Source organism: Myotis brandtii, unplaced genomic scaffold, assembly GCF_000412655.1.
Source record: "Myotis brandtii unplaced genomic scaffold, ASM41265v1 scaffold314, whole genome shotgun sequence".
NCBI lineage: Eukaryota > Metazoa > Chordata > Mammalia > Chiroptera > Vespertilionidae > Myotis > Myotis brandtii.
In genome coordinates, this window is record NW_005362033.1 from 2,312,076 (window position 1) to 2,328,059 (window position 15,984).

Here is a 15,984-nt window from a genome sequence, read left to right on the forward strand (position 1 = left end):
CCGCCCCACTGCAGTCTCACCGCCCGCTGGCACCGCCTTCCACACCGTGTCTGTCTCCCCACAAGGCCTTGGGTGACGCGTGTGACAGCAGGAAGGAGGCAGGGTGGAGGGGACCCCCATCCCCTTACCTCATCGGGAGGAAAGAGGTTAACCTACAGGGTATGAAATTACCAGAGCGAATTTTTTAAACAGCAGGGAGAGAAATGACTGCGCAGCTTTGGTTTCTAAAATAATACTTTGGAGCACATCGGTGACTAATAAATGACGCCATTAACATCTGAGCACGTTATCTTTGGGCTCAGGCTCGGGCTGTCTGCGCCCATCCGTGCGGTGGGCTCGGAGGAGACGGAAGTCTGACGCCCAGAGTGAACTTGGAGTCCAAAGTGCCCCCGCGGGCTGGACGTTTTTTCTCAAGTTCAATAATATTTTAGTGAAAAATACTTGAGATATACAAAGAATGGAGTTGCCAATGCAAAGTTCACTGGGCTTGCATTGTGGTGCAGAAAATTATTTAGCTGAGTTCCTGGCGTTACTTATATTTCAGTTTTGACAGTGGCAGAGCTAAGGGGGATATTAGCAGAATCCACTGAGAAATATAGATACATCTATGTCCCAAGTGCTGTACTGGGCCCCACGTCATTTAACAAACAAACCTACTATGTGCAAAGCACAGGCAGAAAAGTATCATTAAAAGAAATGCTGGGGTCCAAACTTCCAGGTATAAACTAAGTCCTGGGGATGTGATGCGTGCATGGTGGCTGTAGCTATGAATACTGTGTCGTATACTTGAAGGTGGGTAAGAGAGTAGCTCTCAAACGTTACCATCATAAGAAAACACTGTAGCTGCATGGTGGCGGGTGTTACTGGACTCACTGTGGCCATCGTGTCACAGTACAGCGGACCCTCGAGCATCATGGATTTGACCTACACAGGTTCATTTATATGTGGGTTTTTTCAATAAATACAGTCAGCCCTTCATATCCACAGATTTCACATCTGTGGATTCAAACACCCATGGATCAAAAACAGTATTTTTGTATTCCCAATCTGCGTTTTCCCAACAGTGGGTTGAAAATACTGTTTTTGATTCATGGTTGGTTGAATCTGAGGTTGCGGGAGGTTGCGGAGGGCCAGCTATGGTTAAGTTTTGGGAGAGTCGAAAATTATACGCAGACTTCGACTGTGCAGGCATCTGTGCCTTTAATCCCCGCATTTCTGGAAGCAAATCCCAGCAGGTGATAATTATGCAAGAAGTTCATCAGAAGGCTGATGAACCTTGGGGCTTCAGCAGGGCTGCAGATCTGCAGATGTTACTGCCTGTGCCAGACAGCTGAGGGCAGTCCCCCCACCTGATGGTCCTTTACTATTTACCACACCTGACCTCTGATATGTATATATGCTTTGCTATAGGGCAAAATCCATATATATTAAAAGCCAGGGGCCGTCATGAACAAAACAACTGGACAGACCGAACAGGCTGCGTGGGGTGACCAGGCCAGCAGGGGGGGCAGTGAGGGGTGACCAAATGACTGAACAGCAGGCTGTGTGGGGTGACCAGGCTGGAAGGGGGGGCAGTGAGGGGCAACCAGGCTGGCAGGGGGGCAGTTGGGGGCAACCAGACTGGCGATGGGGGGTAGTTAGGGGCGACCAGGTTGGTGGGGGGGGCAGTTAGGGGCGACCTGGCCAGCAAGGGGGAGGCAGTTGGGGGAGATCAAGCCAGCAGGCAGAGGCGGTTAGGGGTGATCAAGCTGGCAGTGGGGGCAGTTAGGGGAGATCAGTCAGGCAGGCAGGTAAGCAGTTAAGAGCCAGCAGTCCTGGATTGTGAGAGGGATGTCCAACTGCTGGTTTAGGCCTGATCCCTGTGCACGAATTTCAGACATCCCCCAAGGGGTCCTGGATTGGAGAGGGTGCAGGCTGGGCTGAGGGGACCCTCCCCCTCTGCACGAATTTCGTGCACTGGGCCTCTAGTAAGGGAATAAAAAGCCAGGGGTCCGGAGATTCAGAGAGCTTAGTCACTAGAGCTAAGTCTCCCCTGGCTCCCCCAAATTTATATTTCATGTCTAGTTTATTTAATTTACGTCACAGCCCCTTCTCCAGATTCCTGAACCCTTGCAGCAGCGGATAAGACCCTAGCACCACATTATTCAAGGGTGAACTGTATATATACGTGATGAATTATCATGTTGTGCGCCTGAAACAAATGTAATGCTGAGTGTCAGTTGCATCTCAATAAAAAACGCTGGGACCCGGGGAGGTGAGGGCTCTGCAGGAGGACTGCAGCCAACCTCTGACCCACCACTTAGAACTGGACACGTAGCGCCGACTGCACACGGCGCCCTCGGGGCAGCACAACGCCGCAGGTTCCCGTGGGCAGCTCCACAAATCATAAGGGCCGTCATCATTCCCTGGGAGGCTTTTCAAACACACACGTTCCTGGGCTCTGCCCAGGGATTCTAATAACCATCTGGTTTTAGGGTTCTTAGGTGAGGTCAAACAGCAATCTTTTAAATAGTGTATCATGAAATTCCTGGAAATCTAATTCATAACTTGCAAATTACAGCTAGAGACAGCTGGTTATATTCTGTTTACTAGTAAGATGGTTAGGGTGAGCTCATAGTTTCTATAGGTTGGGAACAATAGATTGAATGTATATGTGCTTCTGTTTGTCCATTATAGGAGTGACAGTTAGTCACCAACTTTATTCTAAACTAGAGGCCCGGTGCACAAAAATTTGTGCTCTTTGGGGGTCCCTCAGCCCGGCCTGTGCCCTCTCACAGTCTGGGACCCCTCAGGGGATGTCCACCTGCTGGCTTAGGCCCGCTCCCTGGGGGGATCGGGCCTAAGCTGGCAGGCAGACATCCCTCTGGCAGCCCAGGAGCCCTCGGGGGATGTCTACTTGCCAGCGGGGAGCAGGCCTAAGCTGCAGTCGGACATCCTTAGCGCTGCTGAGGAGGAGGGAGAGGCTCCCACCACCACCGCTGTACTGGCAGCCGTCAGTCTGGCTTGTGGCTGAGCAGAGCTCCCCCTGTGGAAGCACACTGACCACCAGGGGGCAGCTCCTGCATTGAGCATCTGCCTCCTGGTGGTCAGTGTGTGTCATAGTGACCAGTCATTCCCAGTCGTTCTGCTGTTAGGGTCAGTTTGCATATTACTCTTTATTATATAGGATATCAGGTTCATCACACCTGGAAAGTGTGATTTGAGAATGATTGGTACTTGGCACTGAATCTGGGCACCTCCCTGTAAACCATTAGCCCAGCCTGGCCACCTTACCTTTACCCAGATTCAGAAAGAGCCAAAGACCAGCCAAGTGGGACACGCCAAGGCCGCTCATTCAGAGCTTGCTCTGCACAGCCAGCCGCCTGCACTGTGCTTGGCAGAGACTTAAAGGCAGGCGGCGGGGAGGGAGCGCTCTGCAGCGGGACGAAGCGAAGGCTCCGCTGTGCCCTGTGGAGGCCGGCGGACTAGAAGTGGGGTGTCTTGTGCAGTTGGTTAGGGGTGGGTGCTTGGTTTTCTCTGGCTGGTCCCAAGTAGGAAGCAGGGACAGAATTTCGGGAAGCTGTCAGTTATTGGTCAAGGCCTGGTCATTTTGGATCAATTGGTGCAGACGTTGTTGTTTCACTTCCTAGACCAGGGTGGGCAAACGTTTTGACTCGAGGGCCACAATGGGTTCTTAAACTGGACCGGAGGGCCGGAACAAAAGCATGGATGGAGTGTTTGTGTGAACTAATATAAATTCAAAGTAAACATCATTACATAAAAGGGTACGGTCTTTTTTTTTTTTAGTTTTATTCATTTCAAACGTGCCGAATCCGACCCGCGGGCCGTAGTTTGCCCACGGCTGTCCTAGACTATCCCTAGCAATAGCCGTGTGGCCTCGCTCCGGACTGGAGCAGAGCAGGCTGGCGTCCTGGGATGTTAATTGCAGATACGGTCGGTTGAAGACAGGTTGCTTTAGGCTGTGGGTCAGGGTTCTATTTTTCATGTGGTTTGACCTTTGTCTGTATATTTAGTCTCTCACGGCTATTGTTAGAGTTTCTGATGCCATTAGTTCACTGTTGACCAAAACTCCCCTCACCCCCGGGTCTCCCTCTGGCCTTGTGTGGGTTATTGGGTGGCGTATGGATGGTACCTCGGGATCTACAAGGCTTTTCTCGTCCTCCATCGTCACTCAGGTACCTGCCCTAGAGCTGCCAGCTTGGCGCCTGAGCAAGTAGGTTCTGCAGGAAGCGCCCAGGGAGAGAGCGGCAGCGCTTTAGGCGGCTGTCGCGTCTGCTTAAAGCGTTAGTTCCCTCTCTGAATGAAATGGGGCGAGGTAGTCTGGCAGTACTATTAGAGACGGGACGTTGTTTGTCCTGGAAATTTCCTTTTCTTATAACTGTCACTTTTCTAACATGATTCTGAACATTTGTTCTGAGATCCAAAACTCCAAGAGGTAGCCCAGGGAGCCCTGGGCCTCCCGGAACCTTCTGGAAACTGAAGGAGAGAGCAGGAGAGAGGCTCTGGCTCAAGCTCGGCCGTGAAAGCAGATGCTGAGACGGAGACGGGAGAAACACGCTCCGCAGGAGGCTGGTTCCCACCGAGTTAACCTCCGTTCGCTGTTCCCACCCAGGTCTGTGGGCGGGGATCATTGTCTGCACCATCTGCCAGGCCGCGTGCTTCCTGGCCTTCATCGCTCGGCTGAACTGGGAGAAAGCCTGTCAGCAGGTAACGCGCTCACTGCTGGCCGGCCAGGTCCTCCCTAGGAGAGTGCGCTCGGCTCTCCCCTCTCCCCCTCCCCTTCTCTCTCGCTCTCATTCTTTTTACTCTCTTGTTGTGGTTTTATCTGCATCTAATTCAGACTTGAAGGGCCAGATGACCCTTGCTTTACTCATTCCCCTTTGTTTATTCATTGAATAGGAAAATGGGGGGTTCCTTTCTTCCTGGGATCCCCTGCTGGGCCACTTCCCTTGCGTCTGACAAGCCAATTTCAGGACAAAATTTGGAACTGGAAAGGTGCTGTGCCATCACATGTCTCCTGATGCTGTTTTTATGACCCCAAAACATTCTGTTAAGATACATGTGTGCACCTTTCTCCCCAACTTTCTAGGGTCAATGTGGGGTTTGAAAAGTCGGTGAAGGATGAATGAGATAAAGGGCAAGAGGGGCTAACTCTAGATGATCTTGGGCCCCCTCCTCCCCCTCATCTTGTGCTTTTCCATCCAACCTCCCCCACTCACTGACCCCATGTCAATCATCATGAAAGATGAGTCCACACGTGTGAACAGGAGAAGCTCCAGTGTTACATGTGAATGAAAGAAAATGGCTGGGCTTTCCCTGAACTGGGTAGTCAAGTCAGATAGGCCCCTACACCGTGGAGAGCTGGGGATTCACTTGCATTTTGTTTGTAGGCTCAGGTACATGCCAACATGAGACGACCCGTGGCCCAGGATGGGACTTCGCTGGCTCAGGACCTACTTGGCCCAGGTATGCTCTGGCTGCTGCACCCGGACAGCCGCTCCAGGCAGTCCTGGGGCCCTCTGTGGGCCACACCTCCATCTGCTGCTGTGAGTTTCCACTTGAATAAGGCAAGAAACACCCAATTTGGGGTAAAAGACTTGAGATTCATTTGCTCTAACTCCGGACATGAGCCTACTGCTACCGACGACCCCAGTCTGCAGGTAGCCACTCCCGGGCTGGTGGTGGTGCTCCTGCGGCCCCTGAGGGCGGTTCTAGTGCGCCGTGGCCCTGGGCTCTGGCCTATCTGGGAAACTGGCATTTGCATGTTTGTTCCAATGGGTTTTCCTGTTCACCAGGCAGATACGTGAGCCTTAAGCGGATTATTGTCTTGGCTGTTGCTTCTGACAAACCATGCAGATGACTCTCGTTTTCCTCTGTCAGCTTAGCAATTCCCCGGGTTCCGCAGTCAGCGCTCACACTCGTCCTTCGCTCCTTTAGAACGGAAACGCTTTGAGCTTGGGGGTTGGCTCAGTCACAATCAGTGGTCGAGTCTGTTTTTCTGCCATATCTTGTTCGCATTGCATAGTCTCCCAGGTGCCTCGTAATCGCAGATCGTTTTCTAGGCTTTTCGCGTTTGAAAGTGTTTGTCCAAGTAATTTGAGGCCCAAGACGGTGTTGTCTGTCTCCAGAGAGGGTTCCCCTTTGCTTCTAACACTTGCTTACTAGCCGTCCAGAGCAGTGGCAGAAATGGGAGCTCTGGCCCTCCCATCCCCCCGCCCCCGGCCCCCGGCTCCCCCAGAGGTGGCCCTGTAAGGGCTGGCTACTTCTGGTTCATGCTTGTTCTCAGTGCAGCCCTTCAGAGCTCCAGCCTGCAGTACAGAGGGCTCGCCTGGGGCGGGGGGGGGGGCCGGGGCTCTCCAACTGCTCCTCCAGGGAGACTCTCGGCCAAAGGTGGCCCCAAGTGCCAGCTCCCTGGCCGGTCCGCCTGCCCCAGGCCCAGGCCTTGCGCTGGTGACTGCCTGTCCATTGCACTGCTGTGCTCCGGCGCCTTCGGGGTGGTGTTCGCTTGCTTCGCCAGCTCTCGGATTGTCTTCGGGGAAGGGCTGGCCCAGTCTTCTGCCCCCACCACGTGTGAAAAGCAGGAGACAGCAGCCTACCTCGCATGGCTGTGTGAGAGCAGTGGCTCACGCATGTGCAGGGCCTCTCGCAAAGAAGCATTTGTAAGTGCAGATGACACTGTTCTGTTTGCAATGGTTTTCCCTCCGAAGTCATCCTCACGCCGTGTATGCTTAGTGACAGGTCTGTTCTTGCTCCATTAGGTGACCTGCCTTTGTTCTCCTCTTGGGAAGCTTTCAGGAAATCGTTCTCACTCTCACTATCTAAGGGTCACAAGGCTACATCCAGGCCAGTCCGGGTCCCATCCTGCGGGCACGCGCGGCCCTCAGGGTGGAGTCACATCCCTCTTTGGTTACAGTTACGTGAATGGCCCTGAATTACTGCCTAGGCTTTCCTCTCTGCTGGCCTTCTCCTCTTCCTGAAACGATTGCATAGGTGTGGTCCCTTGAAGTCTCCTCCGAATTTTAGCTTCCAGAGCCACCACCTGCCTCTAGGTCAGTGATGGCGAACCTATGACACACGTGTCAGAGGTGACACTCGAACTCATTTTTTTGGTTGATTTTTCTTTGTTAAATGGCATTTAAATATATAAAATAAATATCAAAAATATAAATCGTTGTTTTACTATGGTTGCAAATATCAAAAAATTTCTATATGTGACACGGCACCAGAGTTAAGTTAGGGTTTTTCAAAATGCTGACACGCCGAGCTCAAAAGGTTCGCCATCACTGGCCTAGGTGGTGGGTGGGCAGGGCTCCCTGGGCCCCCGCGGCAGCAGCCGCCGGCCAGGGTGTGCGGTGGGCGATGGAGAGGCCTCTGAGAAGGAATTTCTTTCATTTCTCTGTGGAGCAACTGCTTCCAGAACCACCTTCTCCGCTAGTAACACACGGTACACGCACCTCTCCTGTCCCTTTTATGCGGATGGAGAGTTCCTGCCAAGCGGCTAACTGAGTTCCTTTCCCCAGGGGGCCCTGGGAGCCGGGGAGAGGCCGGGATGAGAGACGCTGAGAAGAAAGACGAAGCCCCGCTGGATCAGCAGCTGCACCAGGAAGCAGCCCCTCGGAGGCCCAGGCCCAGGCCGCCGGCCAGGCTGACTGGGAGGCAGCTGGCGCTGCGGCGGGGGCTCCTGCTGCTGGGGCTTCTGGCCGTGCTGCTGGCGGGCGTCCTGGTGCGGGTGTGTGTCCGAGCTTAGGGCGGCAGGAGAGAGTCGGGCCAGTAAGACTTTTGAGCTCACAAGCAAATCGTTCATAGGCCCCGTGGGGATTTGTCTGCAGGTAAGGCAAGTCAGCCGTGCCCATGGCTTCAAGAACTGAGAGTTCAAAGATGTATTTTCCAAGGAAGAAAATGAACCAAGTAAAAACTACGTTCTAGTCCACGACAATGACTGAGAAGTCACATCAGAGGGAAGTTCATCCCCCACGGCCTCTCCAAGGACCACTGTGCGGACTGCATTCCTCCTGGCTTTGCTGTTCTGCTCACTGTTTCTTTAGATACAAACCCATGTGCTGAGTGCTTAAGGGCTGCTGCTATCTGAATTATTTAAAATATGTTACAATATATTTTTCCTTGTGTCTTAGATTGTTATTCAGTGGGAAACGATACTGTAAATTTTCATCTGGGGTCAGAGCTCAGGCACCGAGGGCACTGGAGACGCTTACGAAAAGCCCCCGCGGTCTCACGGAGCGAAGGCCCCCTGTGGTGGCAGCCCCGGAGAGAACCGGGCTGGAGGAGCCAGCCGGGGGAAGAGGGCCTTTCAGATGGTGACCGAGGGATGATAACGTTGGGGCAGCCCCCACGCAGCGGCGCCTTCACCCTGTCACCCTGCGATCCAGGAGGTGCCACCTTCGTTTTCTCCCTTTGTTCGAGGTTCCCACAGATCAGGGTGCGGGGCTGCTGTACCTGCTGCTTCCTCCTTCTCCCTCCGCAGTCCTTGCTCAGTGGGCGCTCTCACTGGCATCGCCATGCCATGTGGGGGCAGCGGGGACGGGGGGAGGGGGTCGTCGAGCTGGATGCCCTGATGATGGCTGTATCAGCAGGTTATTTGGGCCGAAAACATGGTAAAGCCCCAGAATTGGAATTGTATTATGTCCGACCTGCCTTCCTTTACAGCAGTGATTTCCAACCAGCTGCTGAAAGAAGTTTAAAAACATGCAGTACCTGACTAGTCAGGGCGCTGACCTCTTTCCCCTTCGATTGTCAGGTAAAAAAATGACAACAGCCAGCACAGTAGCCCTTGGGTGTGAATGAATCACAAGGATACTTTTTTGGGGGTCAGATCTGCAATATATATATTTTCTTGGTGCGCTGCAGAACTGTATTAGTTAGTTTATGTGCCACGAGATACAAAGGGTGGGAAACCCCTGCTCTACAAGGTTGGAGCTTGACCAGGGATGCCAGTACCGCAGCTTCAGATCCGAAAGGCAATCTTGCCAACTACCTACCACGCTGCAATGGGAACTCTGAGACGTCCCAGGGGCCTGGCTCTGCTTCCCAGGGGCCTGGCTCTGCTTCCCGGGGGCCTGGCTCTGCTTCCCGGGGGCCGGGCTCTGCTTCCCGGGGGCCGGGCTCTGCTTCCCAGGGGCCGGCTGCTGGCAGGAATTTGTAGCAATGGGGTAAAGTGCACTGGGAAGAGGACAGCGCTTCACTTTTCCCTGTTGTGAAGTTAAACCAAAGAGCTTTTGGGTCATCGGGTTGCCTGCTCTTACACATGCATCCAGGCCGTTCCACCCTCGCTGCAGTGTCTCTGAACTAGAGGCGATGGAATTACAAGAGGTCCCTGGTGCCTGCTGCTTTGGGTTGGTAATTCAGTGGGAAGTTGCCCCTCTCTTGCATTTCATCCAGGCTTTTAAAGAAGATGAGAAAACTTCTCCTGCTGGTGATGGCAGTTGATTTTTCCCAGGCTCAGAGCCCTGGCTGGGTAGCTCAGTTGGTTAGACTCAGCAGTGATGGCGAACCTTTTGAGCTCGGCGTGTCAGCATTTTGAAAAACCCTAACTTAACTCTGGTGCCGTGTCACATATAGAAATGTTTTGATATTTGCAACCATAGAAAAACAAAGACTTATATTTTTGATACTTATTTTATATATTTAAATGCCATTTAACAAAGAAAAATCAACCAAAAAAATGAGTTCGTGTGTCACCTCTGACACGCATGTCATAGGTTCGCCATCACTGGGTTAGAGCATCGTCCTGAGATGGCCAAGGTTGCAGGTTCTATTCTGGGTCAGGGCACATACAAGAGTCAACCAGTGAATGCATAAATACGTGGAACAACAAACTGATGTCTCTCTCTCTCAAGTCAATTTTTTAAAAATCCCCCTGTCCCCACGTGAGCTGGGCATATGCCCTAAGACTATGGTGGAAATTTCTCTTTCAGCTTTACAGTTGCGTGAGCTTGGAATGTGAAACCACATTTTATGTACAGGCTGTTATTGGGCGAGCTAATTTGGGCTAAGGGACATTTCTGCTTCCTTTGAGAGCTCAGGTTTGAAACTGGAACCACGGTCGGCTGCCTGACACATCAGAGTCAACTAGTAGAGACAAGGTTGAATCTTTGAGGTGATTTTATTCAGATGCTGGCGATCCGGCAGGTATAATACCCTGAAAAACCGCTCTCTCATCTCATCTCATCTCATCTCATCTCATCTCATCTCATCTCATCTCAAGCCAGCCATTATATAGGGCTAGACTCGCGGCATTAGGAAGGTTGAGAACCACTGGGCTGAGGGTGGGGGAAAAACCTACACCTGTGTGAGTATCCAGGTCTGTTTTCTAACATTGTCCTCGCGAAGGTCGGCCCCCAGACGTCCCCCCTTCAGCATGCCTTGTCCTTGATTTGCTCTCAAAATGTACCTTCTCTCTGAGTGATGGAGCCACCTGGACTTCAAGGTCAATTTATCTTTATGACTCTGTTTGTCTTCTTACAACACGTCCTCCACAGTTTCCCAGAATCTGTAAGAAAAATCTCATAGTTAGTGCAGTGAATAGCCATTAATCAACTATGATTCTGTTCTTATTGCATACCCTACCCCTATCCTTTCCCCGTTAGTATCAAATCGCAGACCTAGGGGACTGGTTTCATATGGAAAGTGCTGCTGAAGTGCATTAGTCCCGGACTGCCTGTCTCCCTCCCTCCTCAGAGACAGACTTCAGTCCCTGAAATCACTTAGGGGTGAGGAGGGCGAACGGTCTGTCTTTAGTAACTGCTTCCTGCTGACAAGGGCTGTGGCCCTGCCTCTACAGGGTGTGGATGTCTCTCCCTGCCTACCTGAGGGACATAGGGAATGTTCAGAGACTGGAACAGAGGCTGTTAGCTGATTCTCCCAAAGGAGGGACAGGCTGGAGTCCCCAAAGCATCATCATCTTTATTGATTGCTCCATATTTCATTGATTTAATTATTTAGCCTGAAAATTAGTCAGTTTTGTTAAATCGTTGAGTCTCACTTCAGGAGGTGGTGATGCAGATGGGCTTTCAAAGTGAGACCTACATTGTGTAAACAGTACCCAGGTATTTAATAAGGGGTCTGCCTATGAAAACAGAAGAAAAACACAAAGGTTAATGATCAGAGCAAATTATAAACCAGTTTCTGAGTTTGTAAGACTGTCAGTCAAGAAGGGTTAAAGTTTCTTTTGCTGGAATGAAAGCAAGCAGTGACAATCTGATAGATCCTCTTTATCTGCAGTTTAAATATCTCTGGTGACGTCATCAGGTGCTCATAGATTCTTTATGGTTGACATTGTATCAGTAGCTCTCAATTACTCCAACTCAAAGGATGGGAGAAAAAAATGAAACATTAACTTGGAGGGTTGAAGACATTTGGAAGATTCAGGAACCAGTTCAGTTCACAGTTAAAAACAAAACTTTAAACTTTGAAGACAATCAACTGTATTGTGATTTCCATTAAAACACAATTTTTCTCCCTAAAATGGCTGTCATTTTTATTAGAGACTTCATTAAATCTAGTTTTAATTTGGCCTGATTATGAAACCTGGGGCTTGGGGGGCAGATTCTTCTCGTGGGTTCTTGTCCAACAAAGTTAAAGAATAAATTCGTGGACTAATAGATTTCTTTAGTAAAAATGTAGACGTTTATTGGAAGCATATACAAACTCCATCTGGGCAGGGATGTCCCCAAACGGGACCTCCTGGGGAGGGGCCCCCAACTGGAAAAGGCCTGCTCTCCCTCCCTCTTTCTCTCTCTCTCTCTCTAATGGGGAAATATCTAAATAATCTGAATCTCTCTTTGTCTCCGGGTTTATAAAGGCTGTAGCTCTTTGTCTGAACATGGCCTTTTCCAATTGGTTTCTTCCCTTACTTAGGGGCCCCCATGCTTTCCTCATTGGTCATTCTGCTCCATAGCATTAGTTTCAAAGCTCAAAGCCCACGTGGTGCCCTTCACATAGCCATCTTATCTGTTCAGGGTGGAGTTGCTTTTGCTCTCCCTTAGGGTTCTTTCTCCGTTGTCCTGGCCGAAGGTGTTTTATTATCGCTATGGCTCTCCCAGCTGCTCAGGTCAGGGCTGCTTTAATTGCTCAGGCCAAAGAGACCTCTGTCCTTCCTGGACCCCCCTCCTGTCTGCCTAATTAAACTAGCTAGCTAACCCTGATCAATTATTTGCATAAACACAAGAATAGATTGACTTTTAGTCAACCCCTCAGGGTACAGAAGCCAAGCCACAATGTTGCCATCTGGTTTTGCTTGGGCTACTTATAGGTTAGGGTGCGTTCCTCAAGTTCTTGAGGCCCCCAAATGTCTTGAGGTTCTTTCTTTGCCAACTCCCAGGAAAGCAACCCTTGCTCCTTACCAAGAAAGACTGCCATGAACCATATGAATAAGCAAGGTACCAGGACGTTTATCCCAGGGGCTTCTACCAACTTTAAAAACAGTCCCCATTTCTTAAAGCTTTCTGGTGACATCCAGATTCCTGGCGTTCTCTCTCAGACATGACATTTCAGTCAAAGTCTTGGTTAATAAAACCATAATTGGAAACTGGTTTATGTCCTGTTAAAAAGTAATCAGGCCGAAACCGGTTTGGCTCAGTGGATAGAGCGTCGGCCTGCGGACTGAAGGGTCCCGGGTTCGATTCCGGTCAAGGGCATGTACCTGGGTTGCGGGCACATCCCCAGTGGGGGATGTGCAGGAGGCGGCTGATCGATGTTTCTCTCTCATCGATGTTTCTGACTCTCTATCTCTCTCCCTTCCTCTCTGTAAAAAATCAATAAAAATATATTTAAAAAAAAAAAGTAATCAGATTCTTATTGGATTTATGTGAACAAATATATAGCCATGAGATTAATAATACTCACTTATTAAAAGTTTTCAAATTAGGGAGGGATCAGGTAGAAAGAAAAATATAAGTGCCTCAATATTGTTTATGAAAGTATAATTTACCAAATTGCTTTAAGAAAAGAAGCAAGTTTTCTTAAGCCTGGAAAACAGAAAGATCAAAAATCAGCAATATTTTCAACAAAAAGTTACCAAAACTACAATTATTTTCAGTTCATTCAGTCCCAAAACCAGTTTTTGTTGCTCTGGATTTTTGCAAGTATTTTCATAAGTTCAGACATTCCATAGAGTTTTAGTTATCCTTGTCCAGTTTAAGGGTATGATCTGAACATGTATACTTAGAGACATGTAATTTAAAATAAGCCAGAGTCCTTTCCATGGATTTTTCAGAAGATGTAACATTTTTGTAAATGTATTATAACAAAATAATACTGTCTCTAAATGACAAAAAACAACCTTAAAATGACATGATTATAGATCTGATTATAATGCAATTGACACGGAACTCTGTCCTTTTCGTAAGACACAACATTCCAGAATAACAATCAGAGTTATGAATGAAAGTATATCAGAATTTGTAGACCCTTGGAGATTTTTATATAATTTCTAGGCTATTCATTTTAATAATATGTATATACAAATAAAACGTAGCAATTATTTCTTTATTTGACAAGCTTCCCATGTATTTTAAGCATATCAAACATGCCTGATTAGTTTTAAATTTCTCCTTCAGAAGGAGAAAGAACAAATCCTTGAGACATTCCAGGGGCCCACCAGAAATACCCAAAGCCATTTCTAGGCTAAGAAAAAGTCTCTTAAAATTCAAACCCTAGGAAGGTTGCCAAACATATTGGACCAAAAGATCATATATCATTATGAAATAACTAGAGGCCTGGTGCACAGATTTGTGCACCAGTGGGGTCCCTCAGCCTGGCCTGTGCCCTCTCGCAATCCAGGACCCTCCTCCTGTCGCTCCCCCTGCCCCCCTCCCCCCCGCTTCCCCCTCATAGCTTGCTGCCCTGACCCTCCTGTAGCTCTCCGCCACCTGCTTGTAGCTCGCTGCCCCACCCTCCTGCTGATCCATGATCTGGTTGTTACATAACGACCATTTGCATATTACATCTTTATAATATAGGATATTCTAGATATTTCCTTCATGATTACCATGGGGATTATATCTAACATCTTAAATTTATAACAATGTCGTTTGTATTGATACCATCTTAACCTCATTAGCATACAATATCCTACTTTGATATAGATCTGCCACCCACCTCTTACATTGTTGGTGTCACGGTACATCTTTACACATGTGTGCCCAGTAATAAATATTTATAATTCTTTTCCTGCATTTGTCCTTTAAATTATGCAGGGCATGAAATATGGATTCATTTCTTTTTATAGCTGGCTTTTATCTTTGTCCAATAGTTCCCTTTCCTGGGGGTCTTTATTTGTGCATATAACTTTGAGTTACTCACTAGCATCCTTTCCTTTCAACCTGAAGGAATCCCTTTAAAGCCATTCTTTTTTTTTTTCTTTTATTTTCTTTCTTTCTTTTTTTTTTTTTTAGCAATGATAGCGGGCATAGCCATAAACATAGTGGATGGAGTGCACAAGGAGCCTTGTTCCTGTAGAAGGTTGCTGGCCTCTGTAGTCAAGGGATTTCAGCTGTCCTCAAGTTGGTGGTTTGGTTGTCCTTGTTGATCCGGCTAGCGGGCAGCGTCATTGGCGACGGGCTTCCCGAAGCGTCAGCGAGTTGAAGGGCTGCATCAAAGGGTCCATCAGGGCCGTGCTTGATGGTGGTGTCGGTGTCCGGGGAGGAGTCAGCTGTGCCCTCTGGGTCGGACGATATGGATGATACCGGGGAGGAGGAGGATGAGGAGGAGATGGAGGGTGGTGTGACATAAGGTCGGATTAGACGGTCTGGAATCCACACAGGTGAGTCTGCATCCTGTGGAAATATACAAGCATCTCCTCTCCCCCAGGTTAAAAGTACATCAGGTCCCTTCCAGGCTCCTGTAAGTAAGTCTTTCCATTTGACGAAATAAGTGAGTTTTTGCTAAATGAAAGTTTCTTTTGCTGATTTACTCAGAGTCCTCGGACTTGGCTGAAAGAGTAGCTTCCTCTTCTTGCTTTTCTACCATCTGTTGGGCCTCAGTTGTTAACTTCTTCAGCTGATCCTATGTTGGCACCTCAGTCCCTTGCATAGCCTTCCTTTTCTTCTTTTTTCTGCTTTTCTGTCATCGGGGCAACTCTAAGTCTTTGGAACGATGAGACAAGGAGCTTCTCTGGATCCATTGTGGTGACGCACGTAATGCATTTACTCAATCCAAAGCAGGCATTAAAAAGAAAAACCCCAAATGCTCTCTTGTATCCATTTTAAGAGTAGGATTGGCGCTTTCCGCTATTACCTGAGTCCTGATCTATCACCCCAGGGAGAGCTTGCCAATCCTGCACTTTCCTGGGGTGGAAAGGCTGCAGTGGGGTTAAGGATAAGGTTCCTTGGGCCTACCTTCTCCCATGCTTTTACATTTACCTTTCCTTCCTCAGAAAAGCATGGACATACTTCTTGTATAAAACGTTCCGTCTGACTGGGTGTAAACTTAACTCCTCTGCTAGCAAGTATATGTGTTAAAAGATCAATATGGAGTCTTTTTTCTTTAGATTCAGTATGGCACATTTTCTTAATCTAAAGATCAATACAGAGTCTTCTTTCTTTGGACTCAGTATGGCACATCTTCTCAATCTAAATTCTGTACTATCCACCTTCTTACCCTACTTATCCTCTATAGGGGGGTCTGCAGCACCCTGGTGGAGTCCTATCCGTCCCGAGTGTGGGGGTTCTCAATGGGGAGGGGGGCTTACCTAGGGGAATCCTGTTCCAGAGGTTCCCAAAGGTGTGGACGGAGTCGGCGAAGACTATCCACCCTCTTCCTACGGTGGAGTCCTATCCATCCTGAGAGTGGGGCTTTCCTAGGGGAATGGGGGGCTTACCTAAGGGTCCCTGTTCAGGCACCAGATGTTGGGGTCCATCCCCAGCAGGTCCAGGGGTTCCCCAAGGTGTGGACGGAGTCGGCAAAGAAGGAATGACACGGAGACAGCGTTCAGTTGATCAGCAGCCTAGCCAGGATCTCTAGCCAGGA

General features: G+C 49.1%; 2 protein-coding genes across 2 annotated transcripts in view; both read left to right on the forward strand.

The window, feature by feature from the left end:
* Window positions 1-4,561: 4,561 nt before the first annotated feature.
* On the forward strand, window positions 4,562-8,131 carry LOC106726768 (multidrug and toxin extrusion protein 1-like). The gene is made up of 4 exons (XM_014542860.1): window positions 4,562-4,707; window positions 5,391-5,466; window positions 7,521-7,723; window positions 7,830-8,131. Exons 2-4 carry the CDS (start codon window positions 5,409-5,411, stop codon window positions 7,866-7,868), a joined length of 300 nt encoding a protein of 99 aa, XP_014398346.1. The 5' UTR covers window positions 4,562-4,707; window positions 5,391-5,408; the 3' UTR covers window positions 7,869-8,131.
* Window positions 8,132-14,691: 6,560 nt separating this feature from the next.
* Window positions 14,692-15,984, forward strand: part of ALDH3A2 (aldehyde dehydrogenase 3 family, member A2) — a 42,381-nt gene continuing 41,088 nt past the window's right edge. The window contains exon 1 of the mRNA XM_014542809.1: window positions 14,692-14,739. Within this exon, the coding sequence (XP_014398295.1) occupies window positions 14,692-14,739 (48 nt within the window). The remainder of the gene's footprint in view (window positions 14,740-15,984) is intronic.